Raw genomic sequence first — 20442 nt, 5'->3', positions numbered from 1 at the left:
ACTATAGAGAGTGTTTCTGCGTCATAAATACAATTTTATAAAATCAATCGATTAATCAAAATGTATTTATGTAGCCCTTAATCACAAGTGTCTCAAAACCGACAAATGTTTGTTAATTAAATGCCAAAATCCTTAAATTTATTGGTGCAATACAACTTTGGACAATTTTGAACAGTATTTTAAGTCAAAGCATACTAATTTTGTAAATGTATCAATAGGTGCCTTAAGTACATTATGCTTATCTAAAGTACCTTTTTGAAACTTTATTTTGTTTGTAGTCAGACAGGATGTTGTGCACAGCGCTGTTATTGTGAAGCCAGGAAGTGTGCTGCCATTCTGGGATTTAAGCTGACAACTTTAGGCTTTTTAAATAAATAAAAAAAAGAGAGACTCTCAAGTTGCGACTGCTGTCCTGTTTGTATATTGATCTTACTTTGATGATGTCGTTCACAACAACAAGAGCAGATGAGATGTGTTGTGGGTGTATGGATTGTTCTTGGTGGCTTTAGTGGCCGTCTCGACATTGTTAAGTTCCGGACGGCGCGGTTGAGTGTTTCGGGGATGAGTGAGTGGTCCCGTACACATTATTTTCCCAAAGAAATGTTTCTTCTCCTCACAATGACACTCACTTATGTTAATTTCTCTGATATCGTGCGTTTTACAGCGAATTCTGTTTTAATGATCGATTCTGTGATTCTGTCCGCGATTACGTTAACACGGAAATCATATGGTCGTACTTTTTTTGTTGAGTTTAGTGAATATTGATCAGGCATACTAGCACTGTGTCAAATTAAAACTAGCAACTAGGTGGGTATCTTTGGGCACCTCACGATTCGATTACGATTCAGGAGCTACGATTCGATTAAAAATCGATTATTGATGCATCTTTAGTTTATGTATATTGATGCAGTATTACATCTATTTTTGTTTCACTAAATAAGCGTTTATCAGTTGCAACTTTAAAAAAAAAAAGGGGATTAATTCCCACATTTATTAAATTAATGAAAATGTCTGCAAAACTGCACCATCTGTGCCAGATGGTAAAGGAGTTGGTCAGATCTCCCAGGGAGGTGGCTCGCTGCAGTCAGACAAATTTTAGAACTGTCTGCATTACTTTATTTACAATAAATAAATAGATTTTTGATTATTGACGTTTACTAATCAATTCGATAATCTTCCATGTCCGAATTGCGATGTGTCTAAAAATCGATTATTTCCCCCACCTCTACAAGCAACCCTGTTGAGATCCCAACCTCTAGTAGACTTGGCCTTTTTTCCCACCTATACGCTCACTCATTCGTTTTACCATTACAAGCTCAAGAATCTGTATGCACGGCCCATTAATCATTTTTTTTCAATTATAATATTTTTATGTTGCCAAATTCAAAATACAAATTTGATTAATTGTCCAGCCCTAATACAGTATACATTTTACTGTATCCCATTAGATTGTAAGTACCTACTAGCAATGTCCCAATCATCAAATCAGATCGGGGCCAATATTTGACTTTTTTAACTGATCGGCTGATGAGCTGCTGAGCCTTGCCGCAGCTGTGTCCCAGTGTTTACATGGTTAAAGATTGTTGTGAAAAACTCCTTGAAAAGAGATGCATACTCAGAGACTTAATTACATTTCCATATTCCTTGTTACACACATGCAGGAGATTCATGAATTCCAGGAGGGTGCGTTGCGTGTCTTGCCACTGCTCAAATTTGAAAGCAAGCTGCAACGAACGTGTCGTCTATCCACAGTGGGATATCCGCCCCACCATGGCAGAAAATAAAACTATGTTCCTTTCCCGAATCAATATCACTGGAGGACTAGAGGAAATTGAGTGGCTAAGCATGCTACACACACACACAACGAGCAGGACGACAAAACGACCGTTAAAGCTTTCATGTAAAGCAGTGGTCCCCAACCTTTTTGTATCTGCGGACCAGTCAACGCTTGAAAAGTTGTCCCAAGGACCGGGGAAGGGGGGGTGATTTTTTTTTTGTCATAAAAAAATACAATCATGGGTGCTTACGGACTGTATCCCTGCAGACTGTATTGATCTATATTGATATATAGTGTAGGAACCATAAATATTAATAACGGAAAGAAACAACCCTTTTGTGCGAATGAGTGTGAATGAGTGTAAATGGGGGAGGGAGGTTTTTTGGGTTGGTGCACTAATTATAAGTGTATCTTGTGTTTTTTATGTTGATTTAATTTTAAAAAATTAAAAAAAATTTTTAAAAAAATTAAATTTATTTTTATTTTATTTCTTGTGCGGCCCAGTACCAATCGATCCACGGAACGGTACCGGGTCGTGGCCCGGTGGTTGGGGACCACTGATGTAAAGTATCCAGATGTCGGTACTATCTATACTTGTATCGTATCAGCATATACACAATACTAAAGATTGATATTGATCTTGTTCTACATATTATTGCAAAATATTTTTTAAGTTGTCTCTTGTTATTTTTTTACAAACTTACAGAGTAAGTCTCTGGATACAGGAAGGCGATGAGGGCAAAACCCAAATGATTTGAATGGGAGCCAAGAGTAGTTTTTACTTTTGTTTAGTTATTGTGCACATGCCACTTCATTATTTAAAGCATTCAAAACCAAATAAAAAGCATTCAAAACCACAAATTTAATGCATCATCTAAATTAAAATAATCCTAGCAAATACTAAATTTAATAAGTGTGCCCCGCCTCCCACCTGAGTGCAGCTGGGATACCCCCTGCCATTCTGAGAGGGACAAGTGGTAGAAAATGGATGGATGGGTAAATTAAGTTTAAACCCCCACTTAAGAACTTTCAGTTTTGGTTGATTTTGGCGGCGCCAGTGGACCAAAGCGGTAGTGTTTTGCCTGAAGGAAGAACACATTTACCATGAGGACTAGCGCATATAGCATCAAACTGACACAATAATACCACAATGATTCAGTATTACTGATCTTTCCACAGTAGGAACTTGCATATCTTACTCAAACTTCATATTTGCAGTTTGCAGTCATCGCATTGTTTTTTTATACAGTCTTTTTGAGTTTGTTGCGTGGCTGGTCGTGTCAGTGTGGAACTGCAAACTATCAAGCTGGTGGCTATTTATTGCTACCATGCAAATTCCCGATAGCTAACATTAGCATCATTTTCATTCGAGCATCGAAAAATACTGACTAGTTTAGCAGAAACGGAGTCAAGTCAGCATCAATCTGAAATCCCTCCTCTTCTTTGAGCTCATGCCAGTGAGTGAAAGCTGGGGAAATGTTGAGCCTTGATTGTCCTTTTATCAGGATCGCCTTCCTTTTTCTTATTTTTGTTTCCTCAGGCAAAAATGTTTGTTTCTTTGGTTGTTTTACAGCTTCTGCTTTGATAACAGTAATTGCAGGTAGGCGTTCTTCTTCTTTTTTTAGTTTTCAGGCATTCGCATCGACTTCAGTCTTTACAATAAATGGGAAAAGAGGGAAGCGAGCAAGTCAGCACATTTGTTGTTTTTTGTGTGGCAGGGTTCCTGCCAACCCTCCTCAAAGTTGCTTAGTGCCAGTGAGAGCGATACAGACCCCTCAGGCCATGACAGAGTTGTCATTCAACTAGTTTTAAGTCGATGTGTCATCCCAAAAGTTATGAAAATATTTTATGAAGGTTGAAAAGTTACTTAATGCTGCTTTAATATACCGTAATTATGCGGAACTACGAAATCGGATCGGATGTCAAAAAATCGGATCGAGATCGAAGGTCAAAAAGGTTGATTGGGACATCCCTGGTATCTACTGTTACATTTGTAAGACAAGTAAACTTCTGCTGTACCTGTAATATGTCTTGTTCCGTGAGGTCAATCAAAAGTTGCAGGTTATGTTCCAGTTCAGGAAGTGCAAAGCCAGATCCCTTCTGATCCTTTGTGGCCATGCTGGGTGGCCCTTCTTCTGGCACACTGTGCTTGTTGGACATCTGACTGTAACTGGAATATACCCTTTGCTCTCTTCCAGTCATATCTATTACCTGGTTACATTGGTAAATGAAACTGACGTACAACATATCCAGTGGAGCTTTTCCTACCTAATGTTGTGTAAATATTACATAAAATCTGAGAAAGTCTAAAAACAAAGGATGAGTAGTGGAAGAATTGTTTCTACAACACACCTTGACTTGTGCCAGCTCTCCAGCAGATGCTACAGCGCTGCGGCCAACAAGCTTGCCTTTAGCCTTTAGTTCATCTATGGTTTTGAAAGAGTATTTTGGTTTCTTCTTTGCTCCTGAGGTGGTCGGATCTTTACGCCACTGGCCTAACTCCTTCTGAAACTCCTTCAGAGATAAATGAGGGAAACATTTAATTACAACCTTTGCAATTTGTACTTGTGTGTTAATTAGGGGGGAAGTGAATGCAAAGTTACCTTTTCCTCCTCCTCATCTGAGTCAACCACAGGAAAATCCTGAAGACTCTGTTGGGTTCGTTCATTGCCGTAAGCCCCCACCGCTCCCTTTCCTTTACGAACCTTGGCCTCAACCGGGTTGACAATACCTGTAGCAAGGAGAAAAATAGTCAGGAATTCTGTTTCCTAATATCAAGTACCCCATAATTCTGCTTACCCTGAGCATTCTTGCCCAAGCCTTTGCCTGGTTGGTATCCCATTTTCTGCAGCAGTTTTTGTCCAATTCCTTTGGTGTGTTTCTCCCACGTACCAATTCCTTGCCCAGTGTGTATACCACCAGCAAACCTCTGAGACTGGTGTCCATGGATGTTACCCTGTGAATAAATGTTAAATATGATTATAAATTTCACTGCATTGAGTAATAAGAAAACAAACTAAGTACAGTAGAACCATGATTTACGAACTCCTCTATTTGTGAACTTTTCGATTAAAGAACTTTTAGATCAAGCCAAATAGATAGATAGATAGTACTTTATTGATTCCTTCAGGAGAGTTCCCTCAGGAAAATTAAATATGCCACCATGTGCAAACCATGTCTCTGCGTATGAACAAAAGCATTTTTTGGGAAGCGGAGCTCTCCACCTCACTTCCTGTGCAGTACATTACTACTGTACTTTACAGACTATAAACCGCTACTTTTTTCCTACGCTTTGAACCCTGCGGCTTACAAAAAGGTGAAGTCAATTTATGGATTTTTCTTCCGCAAACGGCCATAATGTTTTGTATTCAACTAATATTTTTCATAAAACACTGAAAAAGTGTTATTGTTTGTGCCATCTTTTGGATGAATTTGCTTCAGGTTGAAAATGTACTTTCTGTTTAATGCCTTGAACTGGAAATATATATCCCATTTCGCCTACTATTCGTCTACAGCATTTCTGCTCAAAAGGATTCTTCATTCATCACTCCAAGCAACGTTTGTAAGTTTTACAATATAACTAAAAAAATGCATACTTACGAAACCGTCCCTTGTGTGATAGGAGTGTTTTCATGCATATTTGTATGTGCTATCGTAATGTAAATGATAAATGATAAATGGGTTATACTTGTATAGCGCTTTTCTACCTTCAAGGTGCTCAAAGCGCTTTGACAGTATTCCCACATTCACACACACATTAACACACTGATGGCGGGAGCTGCCATGCAAGGCGCTAACCAGCACCCATCAGGAGCAAGTGTGAAATGTCTTGCCCAAGGACACAACGGACGTGACTAGGAGGGTAGAAGGTGGGGATTGAACCCCAGTAACTAGCAACCCTCCGATTGCTGGCACAGCCACTCTACCAACTTCGCCACGTAATCAAACTAGCGTTGTTAGCATTTTCAATATGCTAACACGTTTACCAGTGTCTGTGTTAGTAATATTAACTTAGAATGGCATTCTTTTTCTATTGTTTCAGTTTCGTAAATTCACCAAGACATCACGGTGGAGTTATTGAATCAGTTTAGCTGATTGGAGAGTCAGCTTCCGCAGCTAGAGGGTCCATGTTCAAGAAACAATTACGTTTGTAAATCGAGGTTCCACTGTACAGTATAATGTACCTTTTGAAGCTTTTTGGGCGCTGAGCTTCGAGGTGGTGGAGGTGCTAATGGAGTGTCATCTGATGTATCAGAATCAAGTTCTTCTTTTGGTTGTTTTTCCTCAGCTGCGGATTTTCTTAACCCAGCACTCACAAAGTTTACTGGAGCAGTATAGTCTTTAGATCTAGATAAAAAACATACATCTGGTTTATTATGTACATCTAAAACCAGTTGATTGTTTAGGTTAATGAGGCTTGCAATGTAAGTAAAGCCATAATTTACCTCTTGCCTCCAAAGCTGGGCCTCTCATCATCATCAGAATCCCTTTCCGCCCAGATGCCATAGGTCATCTCCTCCTTGGTCTGTCGGTGCCTGCGGCGGTCTGGGTTGAACTCATTAGCCAAGTCCCAATCTGTGATCTCGAAACTTTCAATCTCCACACCTTCCTCCTCTGCCTCCCCTCTCCGTCCATACAGGTGCGACATTGACATTCTGGAAAACAGTAAACATGCACAGGCAGTTGATGGGCAATCTGCTTAGTATCTCCAAAGATTTTGTAACTTTAATAATAATGTTGCCCACTTTCGGCTAAAATTAATTTAAAAAAATAATTTTATTAACAGAGCGCTTTTCAAAAACTCAACAGATACTTGACAGGGCAAACAACAAAAAAAGCACAGGAAACGTAACAAATGCAATTGAACAATGCATTCAGATATCAAGATTAAAATATTACAATGTTATGTAGATTATTACAAATGTGAACAATTTAACCATCTATAATCAGCTCAATCAACCAACGTCTAAGTTCAATATATTTAAATTGGAAATGTACAAATCAAGAAAACGTATAAGACCTAACGTGATTGTTATCATTAACAGTAAAAGTGGAATTATTAGTAAACCCACAGTACAGTATATTATAAAGCACCAACAAGTATAACGTGACGAACAAGCAAAAAGCGTAACCAGTACATGTACACAAACATTATAAGGATTTGCTTAGACGTATTCTTCAATTACCTGATTATTTGTAGATTAAATGAGCATATTCTCTTTTGTAGAAGTAAATAAGGTTCTATAGCTAACACCAGCTAGCTTTTTGACGTACGGCACACGTGAACTACTTCCGGTACTTCCGGTAGGAAAAGTACTTCCGGTGTTGAACGTCTTCGGAAAAAAAAGAATATTTTTCTTTTGTCAGGAACATTTTTCGTTCATAAAAATACCTTCTTTAGAGTAAAAACAAATTTTTTACATTGGGCTGTTGAGAAAAACGAGAAACATTTCAAAATATAAAAGTAGATCGATTTACCATGAATTGATTAACGTGGACCCCGACTTAAACAAGTTGAAAACCTTATTCGGGTGTTACCATTTAGTGGTCAATTGTACGGAATATGTACTGTACTGTCTCAATCAATCAATCAATCAATGAATTTGATTTAGACAAGCTTGGTTTATTGTATCTTTTTAGTTACTACTCACTTTAATTTTGTATGTAAAACTGTCAATCCTGAAAATGGTCAGATTGGTAATAAAGAGCTTTTTTTTGTTTGTATACTCAAATGTTCCAGAAAAAACGTGTACAAAATTAAAATGCTGCCTCAATTTTTGCAAAAAAATAAGTCTTCTGATTAAAATAAAAATGAATTCGGTAAAAGTGTTTATATAAAAGTATATATAAAAATAGGAAAACGTTTAAAAGTTATTTGCGAAAAATAATGCCAAAGTCATAACAACACCGGAAGTAGAAGAACTGTGCCACACGTAAAGAATTCCGATGCATCATACAGTTGCTAAACAACAACAGCAAAGAGCTGTTTTAAAATATATATTCCTCACATTTTTGTATTCTAATTAAATTAATCCAGATGTCTGACACAAGGGGTGAGTGGCAGGTCGCACGCCGACGAAAAGGTGCGTCCAAAAGTTTAAAGAGTTTACGTGTGTCTCCAACATGCTGTCAAACCCCGTTGGATGTCGGTAAAACTATCAAGCGGATCAAAGAAACCGTGTAAGAATTGTATGCAATAAAACTGCAATTGTTCAGTTGCATTAAACTATTCTAATTCCACGTTCTTTCCTGCAGGGCTGAACTCAAATGTGAAGAAGTTTGGAAAGAATGGAAAGGTGAGTAAAAAATATTGCAGATTTAAAAAAAATCCACAAAATAAAGTAAAACACTTGAAAACAAGAGGGAAACATCAAAGGACATTCAAGAGCACGGAGATGACGCAACAAGCAGCCACTTCAGTGGTGACATTTGTACATACAGCTACAAAAGTAGATAGATAGAATAGTACTTTATTGATTCCTTCAGGAGAGTTACCTCAGGAAAATTTAAATTCCAGCAGCAGTGTACAGACTTGAGATCGAATTTAAAAAGTAAATAATGGGGGTATAAATGGAAATAAAATGGAAAATTATACAATAAGAATAAAAATAAAAAGCGACAATAAGAATAAAAATATAACAGTAAAAATAAGAATATAACAAGAGAAACTAGGCAGTAGTGACCATGTTATGAAAAAGTATTGCACTGTTATTGCACAGTTAATTGCACTAAAAGTAAAGCACAACAAACAACAAAAAAAGCAACAAATACTGAGCACATATGATTGCACCATGCCTAGACAAACAACAAAGCAACATTTTCCAGTCAGAACCATAATTTGGTAAACTTGTAACCATCTTGTCTTCCAGATCAGATCCTACCATCTTTGAACCACAAGAACAATAAGGATTCAGCGGAAATATTCCACGAGAGTTTGGATGACAAAATAAGTCCACTTCAATGTGTGTGTTATGGCTTGGGCACCTTTTCCTCGTGTGTGTCTGCACGCTACCAGCTGGCCATGATGCTCTTGCTCCTGGATGCAGGAAAGGTAAAATGTATTAATGCTGTCACTCTTGTGTCCAAACAAATGACTCTTAATTGAGGGACGTGTCGATCGATCGGCCACCGACCAGTATCAGCCGATTTTTGTGATAAAAGTATGAGATCGCCATTGCCGTTCACAAACGGCGATCGATCCCCTCTAGCTTGCGCTGTTTTTGTTTTTGTTTTTAGTGGCTGGCAGCTAATCATGTGTATCTACATACACAGTGTAGAGCAATGCCCCTAAGCTAATAATAATCACCTCTATAATTCAAATAAACTAGATTTTTTTGTGTCGTTATCAAGAGGCTAAAAAGGTTACACAACGAGAGAGCAAGCCAGGAGCAGGCATAGATAGTACTTTATTGATTCCTTCAAGAAAATTAATGGCATGCTAATAGCTAAGCAACCCCTAAGATAGCTTGAAACAATACCTAGATAAAAGTGCTTGCTAAAGGTCAAGAAGTGTAGATAGAACCACTTTAGAGCAGAAAGTAAGCAGACACTAGCACGAAATTAACGAGTAGATTAATAAGAGTCTATAACAACTACTGTTGATGTGTCTGCATTATCGCAATCAGTACACAACATGTAAGAGGAGCGTGGGGATGTCCATAAGTTGTTGGCATCAATACCATGGGTAGTATCAGTTTATGTTCGGTACTACAGTGATTAAGTCGATCATTTTATTTTCTCAAAATCTTTTTTTTGTTGTTGTTTCTTTCAAGTTTACAAACTCGGGGAATAATTCCGTGAACACACAGGGACTTTTGAGGGCAAAACAAAAATATAAAATTTGTAGTAGATAGTAGTTTTTGCTTTTGTTTAGTTATTGTGTACTATTGACTTTGTTTTGCTTAAACAATTGTATGTAATAAAGTGAATATGGAACTACTTTAAATATTGTGTGGATATTAAATTAGCTAGCTTATGTTCCCATTACTGTGATGAGGTGGCGACTTGTCCCGGGTGTACCCCCCCTTCCGTCCGAAACCAGCTGAGATAGGCTCCAGCACCCCCCGCGACCCAGAAAGGGACAAGCGGTAGAAAATGGATGGATGGATGGATGTTCCCATTAGTGATTTAACAACACACATTTGTTTAACAATTGTCTATATTTTTCACAATTACTAAGTTTATGTGATAACAATTTTCTACCGGCCTGGATACAATTATTTACGGCGGTCACTCACCCTGGCTTGTCAACATATACACGCTGAGTGTGCGTGCACACATACAAAAACAGTCCAAGAGAACCACTGACCAATTTGCAGTCATGTTGTTGTTATGATAGAATATACACTCAATGACAGCTAACGCTAGCTATCCATAACTGCTATTATTAACTAACAACACTTAAAGCTAATGCGCGTGCCTGTGTTACGTAGGTACATAGTTACATCATTCCGTCCCTGAAACCGTGAGAGGGCGGGATAAACTGTGAAATACATTGGAAAGTGTGCGCCCACTATAGGCATCTGTGTAAATGTTGCAAACAGCCCCATTATTTAATACATGTGATCCGTATTGGCCAATCTCACTCATGGAGGAACTGTATCAGAATGGGCAGCGTATAACCCTGATCGGAACAGCCTGATCCTAAGTGTATGTCTTACTACTCAGTGGCCTAGTGGTTAGAGTGTCCGCCCTGAGATCGGTAGGTTGTGAGTTCAAACCCCGGCCGAGTCATACCAAAGACTATAAAAATGGGACCAAAGGAATTGGGAGTTAAATTACCAAAAATGATTCCTGGGCGCGGCACCGCTGCTGCCCACTTCTCCCCTCACAAGGGGTGAACAAGGGTGATGGGTCAAATGCAGAGGACAAATTTCACCACACCTAATGTGTGTGTGACAATCATTGGTACTTTAACTTTAATGTCTCTCTTCCAACAGATTCTACTCAAAGACTGTTTTGTTTTTGATCCAGCTTTCTCCCCTGGAGAAAAAGATGTCCTGAGAGCATTGGGTCTGACTGTTCTCACAGAAAATGAGGCCAGTTGAGTAGATTCTAATGCAGGGGTGTCCAAACCTTTTGACTGGGGGGGCCGCATTGGGCTTAAAAAATTTGGTCTGGGGCCGAAAGCCGACTGCATGCAGAATAACTATATGTATGTAATACATACATACTATGTATGTGTGTGTGTGTGTGTGTGTGTGTATATATATATATATATATATATATATATATGATTACATATTGTTATAATCATATAATGGATGTATAATTAGTAATTATTATAATTGGTTATTAAGAATATTAAGAGTTTGCTTCCATAACGACCTCCTTAAAGTTTTTAAATCAATCAGAAATATCAAGCAGCAAAAATGCACCAAACATGGATAAATGTGGAGGGAGTGTTTTGCATTTTTCCCATCATCCCTTGTAATGGATATTGGATGGGTGTAGTTTGGAATTTTTTTTCAATGCTAATTGGACATTTTTTATAACATCCACAAAGTCCAATGAGCAGGATGTGTTATGTGTGACCATGTTTGTTGATTTTTTGTGCTGGTAGAATTGTTTTTTTCTGCACCATGACTATGGAAGGTTGTTTGGATTGGGTCATATAAGTGAATGCTGTTTCATTTTTCATTTATAAGACATGCACCTGGGGATAGGTTGATTGGCAACACTAAATTGGCCCTAGTGTGTGAATGTGAGTGTGAATGTTGTCTGTCTATCTGTGTTGGCCCTGCGATGAGGTGGCGACTTGTCCAGGGTGTACCCCGCCTTCCGCCCGATTGTAGCTGAGATAGGCTCCAGCGACCCCGAAGGGAATAAGCGGTAGAAAATGGATGGATGGATGGTATTTAGTTCAGGCAATGACATAAAATAAAGTGCAAGGTAGACAACACATAATAATATAAATTAAAGCTGCAAGCAGCATTGGTCGGGTCCGCCTTCTGGCAGGTGCTAGTCCTAGGTGTCCAATACTTTTGTCCAGTGGTAGTCCTGAGTGAGACCTACATAGAGGTTTTTGTTTCGTGTCTCTACGATATTCGTACTGGGAGTTAGATGAAGTTGAGTCTGAGTTCACATTGTCATTATAGGCTATTGTGTGTATTGAGGCCAAAGAAGGTCTAATCGCAGTTTCGTTGTCATTTTTGGCACCGTAGCAGCATCAGTGCTGCGGGTCTTTGAAGGCTCGTAAAATCAAAACGGTAGCACTTAATCATTATCCGTCGTCAACTTTTAATCAGAAGGGTTCAATCTCTCTCCTGTAGCAGTTTGAAGCCGAAACGACAAACGCGCTCAGAGGAGATAATGTTTGATGTTTGGTGACCGTTTGGTACAAAAATGTTGTTTTGAAATGGAGATAACAAACTTCCTGTTGATTTTTGCTGAAGGGTGTCAATGTATGAAATGTAGGTCTAAATGAGACCTACGTAGAGGTATTTTTTTCATGTCTCTACGACGTTCCTACCGGAAGTTACAAGCAGTTTTGTCAGAGTTTTCCTCTGAGGAGCAGTTTTTTGTCAGTTTTATAAAAAAATTGCTGTAGAGCACAATTTTGAGTTTCGGGGTTCGGTTATTTTTTGAGAGCGCAATTTCTACCAGTCCCGATGTGTGTGAGAAGTTTGGTGAGTTTTGAAGTATTTTAAGGGGGTCAAATTAGAGGTCAAAGATGTAAAAAACAGTGTTTTTAGGACATTTTTGTCAAAAATGGTAAATTGCCAATTTCCTGTTGCTTTTCGCCCGAGAATGTGTCATTATGAGTTGTAGGTCTAGAGCAGACCTACATACAGGTTTTTGTTTCATGTCTCTACGACCTTCCTAGTGGGAGTTACAGGCAGTTTGTTTTTTTTTTTTCCTAGGGGGCGCTAGAGCGCAATTTTTATTTTTGGGGTTTGGTTTTGTTATTAACAAGCAATTTTCGCAGGTCCTGACTTGTGTGTCAAATTTGGTGAGTTTTGGAGCATGTTAAGTGGGTCAAATTGCTGTTCGAAGAGGCGGCCGGTATAATAATAATAATAATAATAAACATTACAATTTCAATAGGTTCCTTTGTAACCAGTACAAAGGACTCCCTGGGGGAGTCCTTTTTACAGGGTACATGCGGACCCTAATTAATATAATGCAAAAGGTAATAAATAGAGATGTCAGCCGATATTATCGGCAGGCCGATATTATCGGCCGATAAATGCTTTAAAATGTAATATCGAAATTATCGGTACCGGTTTCAAAAAGTAAAATTAATGACTTTTTAAAACGCCGCTGTACGGAGCGGTACATATCCGGTAAACACGGACGTAGGATTGTCTAGTATACTCTGGACTGAAGCTGTGTGCCTTCATTGTTTTTGTAGCTGTTGTTTTGGGGAATGTTTAAAAAAGATAAAAAATAATGCACTTTGTGAAAGTCAAAGTATAGTATTTCCCATAGTTGTAGTGGGAATTAGGATTATCTCAGGGAGAGCATGTCCCAAATTCCATGCTGCTGTTTTGAGGCATGTTGAAAAAAATAATGCACTTTGTGACTTCAATAATAAATATGGCAGTGCCATGTTGGCATTTTTTTCCATAACTGGAGTTGAAGTTGTTCTCTTATTTTGGAAAACCTTGTTTTTGATTGATTAATAGAAACTTGTTTTAGTAGATTGCAGAGTACAGTACATATTCCGTACAATTGACCACTAAATGGTAACACCCAAATAAGTTTTTCAACTTGTTTAAGTCGGGATCCACGTTAATCAATTCATGGTCAAGTTACATTGCTTAATGCATCCAGCAGGCCATCACAACAAAATTAGGCATAATAATGTGTTAATTCCAGACTGTATATATCGGTATCGGTTGATATCGGAATCGGTAATTAAGAGTTGGATAATATCGGATATCGGCAAAAAAGCCATTATCGGACATCTCTAGTAATAAATATAGAGTATGTGAGCATGATGATTAAGTTTTGCCTGAAAGGGAGTGGGAAGAAGATAATTTATTTAATCCCGCCCCCAGTTTTCCATTCAGTGATTAATACATTGAGTTTCACTGTTACTTTGTTCAAGGATTATAATACAAATGTTGTATCACGATGGCATTACCACAGGTAACAATAATTATTACACTGTAACAATAATTTGTATCAACAATGTAGGAAGAATGAACATCCCTTACCAACAATGGTAAGGGACAAAATACAAACAATGTTAATAGATAGACCACATAGCACATGTTAACACTTTGAGACAGAGTATAACAGCAGGTCAATTTAAAGACCCTCATCTCTATATTTGAACCAGACCCGATTTTGTATAGTAGTTTAAATCGACTAATAGTTTGGCATTGCTTGTGTTGTAAGTCCAGTCCAGTTTGTTCCATAGTTTTACTCCGCATGCAGACACACAAAAACGTTTACGCGTGGTTTGAGCTCTCATCAATGAGAAACATTGGTGTACAATTAATGGCCACTGACTTGAAGTTGAAGTACTCAAGTTGGCCATTAAATGGTGACAAAATGGCAGCTATCAGACTGCTGACTATATGTAAATTGTATGGCCGGCCAATTTGCTTATTGGTGCGGGGGTCTGTGGTTTGGACACCCCTCCTCTAATGCTTTTGCATATTTTGTTAAAATTGTGACCTACCCTGTTACTAGTATTAGTAATTGTCCCAATGGTGTGTAGGAGGGGAAGCGACTGGCCACCAGACCTACCCTCTTTTACCTGATGCATTGTGGGAAAGCCTTGTACAACAACCTGCTGTGGAAGAACTGGAGTGCACAATGTTTGCCCCTCTTGATGATAATAGGAAACAGCTTTAGCAGCATGAGAGAGAGGTTTGCACAATACATGTTGGATTAAAAAAAAAAAAAAAGTTAATTTGCATTTTATTTGATTTTGTTGTGCCAACAGGATGCTTGAGAGAGAATTTCAGAGGGACTACAGATACATCAGCCAGGCAGTGACTGTATGTGAGGACAGACCGCTAACCTGTCCATCTCGTCTTTTGGACGTCTTCGGTGACACTGCACTCATCACTTTTAAGTCTAGCGCCCTTATCGGTCTGCCACAGTCTACTTGGACAGAGACGCCTGAACCATTATATCAGCACTGCCCGGATTTGGAGATAATACAGAACGAACCCATAAAAACGACTGACAGTTAAGGGTGGCATTTTTTTCTTTTAATATGGTGGACACAAAGCACTGCTGGATAGATAGATGCACCAGAGCAGCAATGTGATAACCATGGACATTTAGAGAAGCAGTATCTTTTTTTTTTTTTTAAACCTACCCAAAATAATGAATTAAATAAAGGAAAAAAGTGCTTAAGCAAAATAGGTTTATCTGTGCTACAGTAGTTCTAATAATAGGCACAACAGTGACCAGTGTTTTTATTGTTTGTGACTACACTCTAGTATTCATGTTAGAACGATTCACAAGCCTGCAGCTAGGTGGCAGCATTGCTCAGTCTAACTAACATGCTCCCTGTTCTACTCAGTAGAAGTAGTAAGTACACAGCAGAAAAACAAAAAACAAATGATGATAACCAGAATAAAACGAAGCATACATAGCCTTTGGATTCACTAGTGTGAAGTTTCCCCCCACAACTCCTCCCCGCACCCTACCTTGTCCAAATCTCCCCAAACTTGTCCTAATTGTTGATTGATTGATTGAGACTTTTATTAGTAGATTGCACAGTGAAGTACATATTTCGTACCATTGACCACTAAATAGTAACACCCGAATAAGTTTTTCAACTTGTTTAAGTCGGGGTCCACTTAAATTGATTCATGATACAGATATATACTATCAGATATATACTATCATCATAATACAGTCATCACACAAGATAATCATCAGAGTATATACATTGAATTATTTACATTATTTACAATCCGGGGTGTGGGATGTGGAGGAGTGGAGGGTTAGGTTTGGTTGTTATCATCACTTCAGTCATCAACAATTGTATCATCAGAGAAATGTACATTGAAACAGTGTAGGTCTGACTTGGTAGGATAAGTACAGTAAGTAGTGGACATAGAGAGAGAGAGAGAGAGAGATCAGAAAGTATAAGAAAAAATATCTACATTTGATTATTAACAAACCGGGGAGGGTGTTAATTTAGGGTTGTAGCTGCCTGGAGGTGTACTTTTAGTGCGGTTTTGAAGGAGGATAGAGATGCCCTTTCTTTTACACCTGTTGGGAGCGCATTCCATATTGATGTGGCATAGAAAGAGAATGAGTTAAGACCTTTGTTAGATCGGAATCTGGGTTTAACGTGGTTAGTGGAGCTCCCCCTGGTGTTGTGGTTATGGCGGTCATTTACGTTAAGGAAGTAGTTTGACATGTACTTCGGTATCAGGAAAGTGTAGCGGATTTTATAGACGAGGCTCAGTGCAAGTTGTTTTACTCTGTCCTCCACCCTGAGCCAGCCCACTTTAGTGGGTAGGAGTGAGGTGTGATCTGGGGTGGAGGTCTAGAAGTAATCTGACTATCTTGTTCTGGGATGTTTGGAGTCTAGATTTGAGGGTTTGGAGGTGCCAGGTACCAGGAGGTGCATGCGTAATCGAAAAAGGGTTGAACGAGAGTTCCCGCTAAAATCTTCATGGTGCTTTTGTTGACCAGAGAGGAGATTCTATAGAGGAATCTCGTTCGTTGGTTGACCTTTTTGATTACCTTGGTTGCCATTTTATCACAGGAAAGGTTAGCCTCTAGAATGGAACCTAGGTAGGTGACCTCATCTTTCCTGGTGATAACAATGTCACCCACTTTTATAGTGAAGTCATTGACTTTCTTAAGGTTGATGTGGGACCCACACAGGATGGATTCCGTTTCACCCAAGTGTATGGGTAGCTTGTTGTCAGCGAGCCAGGTGCAAGTTCTACAGAGCTCAGCACTGAGGATTTTCTCCACCTGTGACTTGTCCTTGTCTGATACCAGCAGGGCAAAGTCATCCGCAAACAAGAACAATTCACAGTCGCATGCTGATGACATGTCGTTTATGTATATTAGGAACAGTAAAGGCCCTAATATACTGCCTTGGGGGACTCCACAGCTTACTGACAGGGGGGGGGGGCACAATGCCGTTCAACTCAACCACCTGTTCCCTCCCCTCCAAGTAAGATTGCATCCAGCTCGATGAGGTTTTGTCAAATCCGATTGCTCTGAGCTTATCCAACAGTATAGCGTGGTTAACTGTGTCAAAGGCCTTCTGAAGGTCCAGCATGACCATGCCGCAGTATTTGCCTGCGTCCACCTTATGTTTGATGTGGTTTGTGCTGCAAAAATGTTTGTTTGTTCCGTTAGGTATTTTAGGTTATTAATGTTTTATAGTTTTTATGTTAACGTGAAATTATTCATTACCGGCCTTCTAACCATGTCAAAATCTCCCCAAACTTGTCCCATTCGTTTGTGCTCCAATTGTCTGCAAAACCCACACATCATAATTTTTAAGTTACTAACAATGAATGATTCATAACCAGCTCCATAAAACGTTGATAACATAAAAACTATAGTAGACCCAAAATATTTGCACAAAGTCGCCAGACAATTGGGACTCGTTTGGGTGGATTTTGACCAATCCACTGGTCATGAATCATAAAACGTTAATAACTTGAAAAACTATCATATTTAAACCATAGCTTTTTGCAGCACCAACGATTGGGTCAAGTTTGAGGAGATTTTGACTATTATGAATCATAACACGTCAATAACATAAAAAACAGTAAATGTTAATACATTAAACGATTATTAGTTAGTTCAAATATGTTTGCAGCACAAACGATTGGGACTGGTTTGGGGACTTTATGTGAAGGTGGGGGAGCTGGTTATGAATTATAATTTGTTAATAACTTTAAAACTATATTAGTTAGACCTAAACTTTTTCCAGCATGAACAATTCAAACAAGTTTGGGGAGATTTTGACATAGTTGGAGGGCTGGTAACGAATAATAACACATTAATACCATAAAAAACATAAATAACTCAAAAAACGTAACGGCACAAACAAAAAATTCTGCAGCACAAACGATTGGGACAAGTTTGGGGAAATTTGGACAAGGTGGGGGGCGGCAACTTCACACAGGTAAATCACAAAACGTTAATAACTTAACTATAATAAACCAAAAGGTTTTGCAGCACAAACCAATGACCAAGTTTGGGGAGGTTGTGACATAGTTGGGGTCTAGTTATCATTGCTAACAAAAAAACTTAGAATGTTAATAACTATAAAAAAAAACTAATAGGCCAAACATTTTTGCAGCACAAACGATTGGAACTGGTTTAGGGAGATGTTGACAAGGTGCGGGGTCTGGTTATGAATTTTGAAACGTTAAGAACTTAAAAACTATAATCGGCTGGCAAAAAAAATTTGCAGCACCCAACAGAGAATTAAGTCTCTGGCTTGTGTCAAAATTAATTGATTTATGACCCGTGACGGTCAAAGGTCAAGTTCAAATGAATCAGGTAATAAATACGTTGAAGAAAGAACCAAACCAAACAAAAAGACAAAGTACGATGAATTGAGTTACAATGTATTCAACAATTACACATACACACATTTTAAAAAAGTTTTTTTTGAGCCATCTTCCTCTATCGACACGCCGCTAGTATTGTCCCCATTCCCGCACACACAAACCATTTAGTCATGACATACGGTAGCTAGAAGCACTCCAGCGTCCGTGTATTTTACTCATTAAACAAATCATCGCAGTAACAAAATACAAATGGATGCTTTTTTTTTTATTTTTTAAATCGAATGAATCAATTTAATCGACGAATCGTTGCAGCCCTTGAGTTTTTAATTATTTTTGTGTACACTCTAGTAATCGTGTTAGAACAATACACAAGACTGCGGCTATGTGGTAACAACGGTCAATATAATCAACAGTCTGCCTGTTCTACCCGGTAGAAGTAGTAAGTACACAGGAGCTAACATAGGCAAAAAGATGAAAAAGCAAAAGAAAAAAGGAGTTGTCGTCAGCAGAAAGCAAAACAATTGACGATAACCAGAATGAAAAGACCCGGAAGTACGACAAAGCATACATAGCCTTTTGGATTTACCATAAATACGGTAGGAAATGAGGAAAGGCGGGTGTGTGTTTTATACCATCTACTACACTTTGTATCATCCTATCTCTTTGAGATGCCTTTTTCTTCCGTTGCCGCAATAAAAACAGTACAGATCTAATCTTAATACAGCGTTTGGTTCAGGGGAGAACACACAGAAGCGAATACAAAAATTAAGGGGAAGAAATACCGCTAGTTTGACAAAAAACAGACCAAAATAATCTTATTTGGTAACAGTATAAGGAAAGTAAAACACAAATACAAATAGACGGAATAGACGTTGAAAGAGGAAATGAAATAAAATTGTAGACGTAATGATTGATGATAATATGAACCGGAAATCTCATATAAAAATATACAACATAAGGTGGCGAGACATACATCCGTAATGAATAAAGCAAAATATGTATTGGACCAGAAATTACTTTATATTCTTTACTGCTCCCTAGTCTTACCATATCTGAGTTGTTGGGCAGAAATATGGGGAAATAACTATAAAAGTATGCTTTAGTTATTAACCGTGTTACAAAAAAGATTAATTAGAATAACACATAATGTTGGATTTAGAGAAAACTCAAACCCATTATTTACTGAATCAAAAATATTGATATTTTTTGACATATTAAATTTGTAAACAACTAAAAGTATGCACAAAGCAAACTATAATTTGCTACCCAAGATCGTACAACAATTATTCTCAACAAAAAAGGAGAAATAAAACTTCTAAGAAAAATGTAACTTTAAACCTTTGTATGCACATACAACACTTAAAACTTTTAGCAAATCGGTATGTGAAATTTAATTATGGAATGGATTAAGCAAATAATTTAAACAATGTACTAATATGATCCAATTTTTTTTAATAAATTAAAAAAATACAAATAAAAATTTAAAACTTTTTAAACTCTGTGTTTACAAAGTACATAGAAGAATAACCATGATAAACATTCTGAATTTATTGATAATCTTATTTATCTCACCATATGAAATGTAACTTGTAGAGTATATTGTGAATACATTGAGAACAGGAAGTGAACAAAAATGTTAGCAATTGCTATGTAATGGAAAAGGGGTAGGGTTATATAAGCTCTGCTTCTTTCTACTCCTTTTGGAGCATGTTGTAAAGGGAAACTAAAAATTGTGAAGTATCATGTTGTAATTGTAAAATTAACTCTAACCATAAACATAGCAAGAGTTAGGAGTTTCAATATCAAGTTTGAAGCCCAGATTTAAAAGCATGTGCAGTGCAAAAAAAAAAGGTTTACTGCAGACTAAACTAAATACAAGCAAAGTCATTATTTTGATGGCAAATTGCATTCATAATGAATGTGATTATACAAATAAATATGTTCCTATAAATTAAACACTGTTAAAAAAGTTTGAAATAATTAAATTGTAATTTGGGTTTTATTAAAAAATGCTCAAACTAATGCAGTGTCTGATTGAAATGTTCATGGGTCAAGCTTTTTAAAATTGTATTTTGGAAAAATTAAATGTTCAGGGAAAGTAAATGCAAAGATGCACATTTATTATGCAGGCTAAGCTACGATATAGGCTATATTAGTGCAAATTTTGCAGTAAACAAAATAAAAAATAAAAATTACAACACT

The 20442-nt window shown here is 37.8% G+C and overlaps 2 protein-coding genes across 3 annotated transcripts in view; one reads left to right on the top strand and one right to left on the bottom strand.

Moving 5' to 3' along the window:
* tfip11 (tuftelin interacting protein 11) overlaps positions 1–7930 on the bottom strand; it is an 18540-nt gene extending 10610 nt beyond the window's left edge. The window contains exons 1-7 of one of the 2 annotated variants that reach the window (XM_062050835.1): positions 7786–7930; positions 6223–6432; positions 5962–6124; positions 4577–4733; positions 4381–4508; positions 4130–4291; positions 3797–3988 (exon numbers count right to left, since the gene is read on the bottom strand). In XM_062050835.1, coding sequence (XP_061906819.1) covers positions 3797–3988; positions 4130–4291; positions 4381–4508; positions 4577–4733; positions 5962–6124; positions 6223–6431 — 1011 coding nt within the window. In that variant the 5' untranslated portion in view covers position 6432; positions 7786–7930. Of the gene's footprint in view, positions 1–3796; positions 3989–4129; positions 4292–4380; positions 4509–4576; positions 4734–5961; positions 6125–6222; positions 6433–6963; positions 7112–7785 lie in introns of those variants that run through there. The other variant, XM_062050834.1, reaches the window with a different exon arrangement.
* Positions 7660–20442, top strand: srrd (SRR1 domain containing). The gene is made up of 6 exons (XM_062050837.1): positions 7660–7957; positions 8033–8073; positions 8647–8828; positions 10717–10815; positions 14448–14599; positions 14676–20442. Exons 1-6 carry the CDS (start codon positions 7815–7817, stop codon positions 14926–14928), a joined length of 870 nt encoding a protein of 289 aa, XP_061906821.1. The 5' UTR covers positions 7660–7814; the 3' UTR covers positions 14929–20442.

This window comes from Entelurus aequoreus, linkage group LG06 (assembly GCF_033978785.1).
Source record: "Entelurus aequoreus isolate RoL-2023_Sb linkage group LG06, RoL_Eaeq_v1.1, whole genome shotgun sequence".
NCBI classification, from domain to species: Eukaryota; Metazoa; Chordata; class Actinopteri; order Syngnathiformes; family Syngnathidae; genus Entelurus; species Entelurus aequoreus.
This window is presented reverse-complemented; position numbering and strand designations above follow the sequence as displayed.

What these genes read in the sequence shown, in the direction of transcription:
- srrd (XM_062050837.1), top strand. Translation starts at nt 7,815, where the DNA reads ATGTCTGACACAAGGGGTGAGTGGCAGGTCGCACGCCGACGAAAAGGT. An exon ending in AGTTTGGAAAGAATGGAAAG is followed by an intron (nt 8,074 to 8,646) that starts GTGAGTAAAAAA and finishes CTTGTCTTCCAG; the next exon opens with ATCAGATCCTACCATCTTTG. An exon ending in CTGTTCTCACAGAAAATGAG is followed by an intron (nt 10,816 to 14,447) that starts GCCAGTTGAGTA and finishes AATGGTGTGTAG; the next exon opens with GAGGGGAAGCGACTGGCCAC.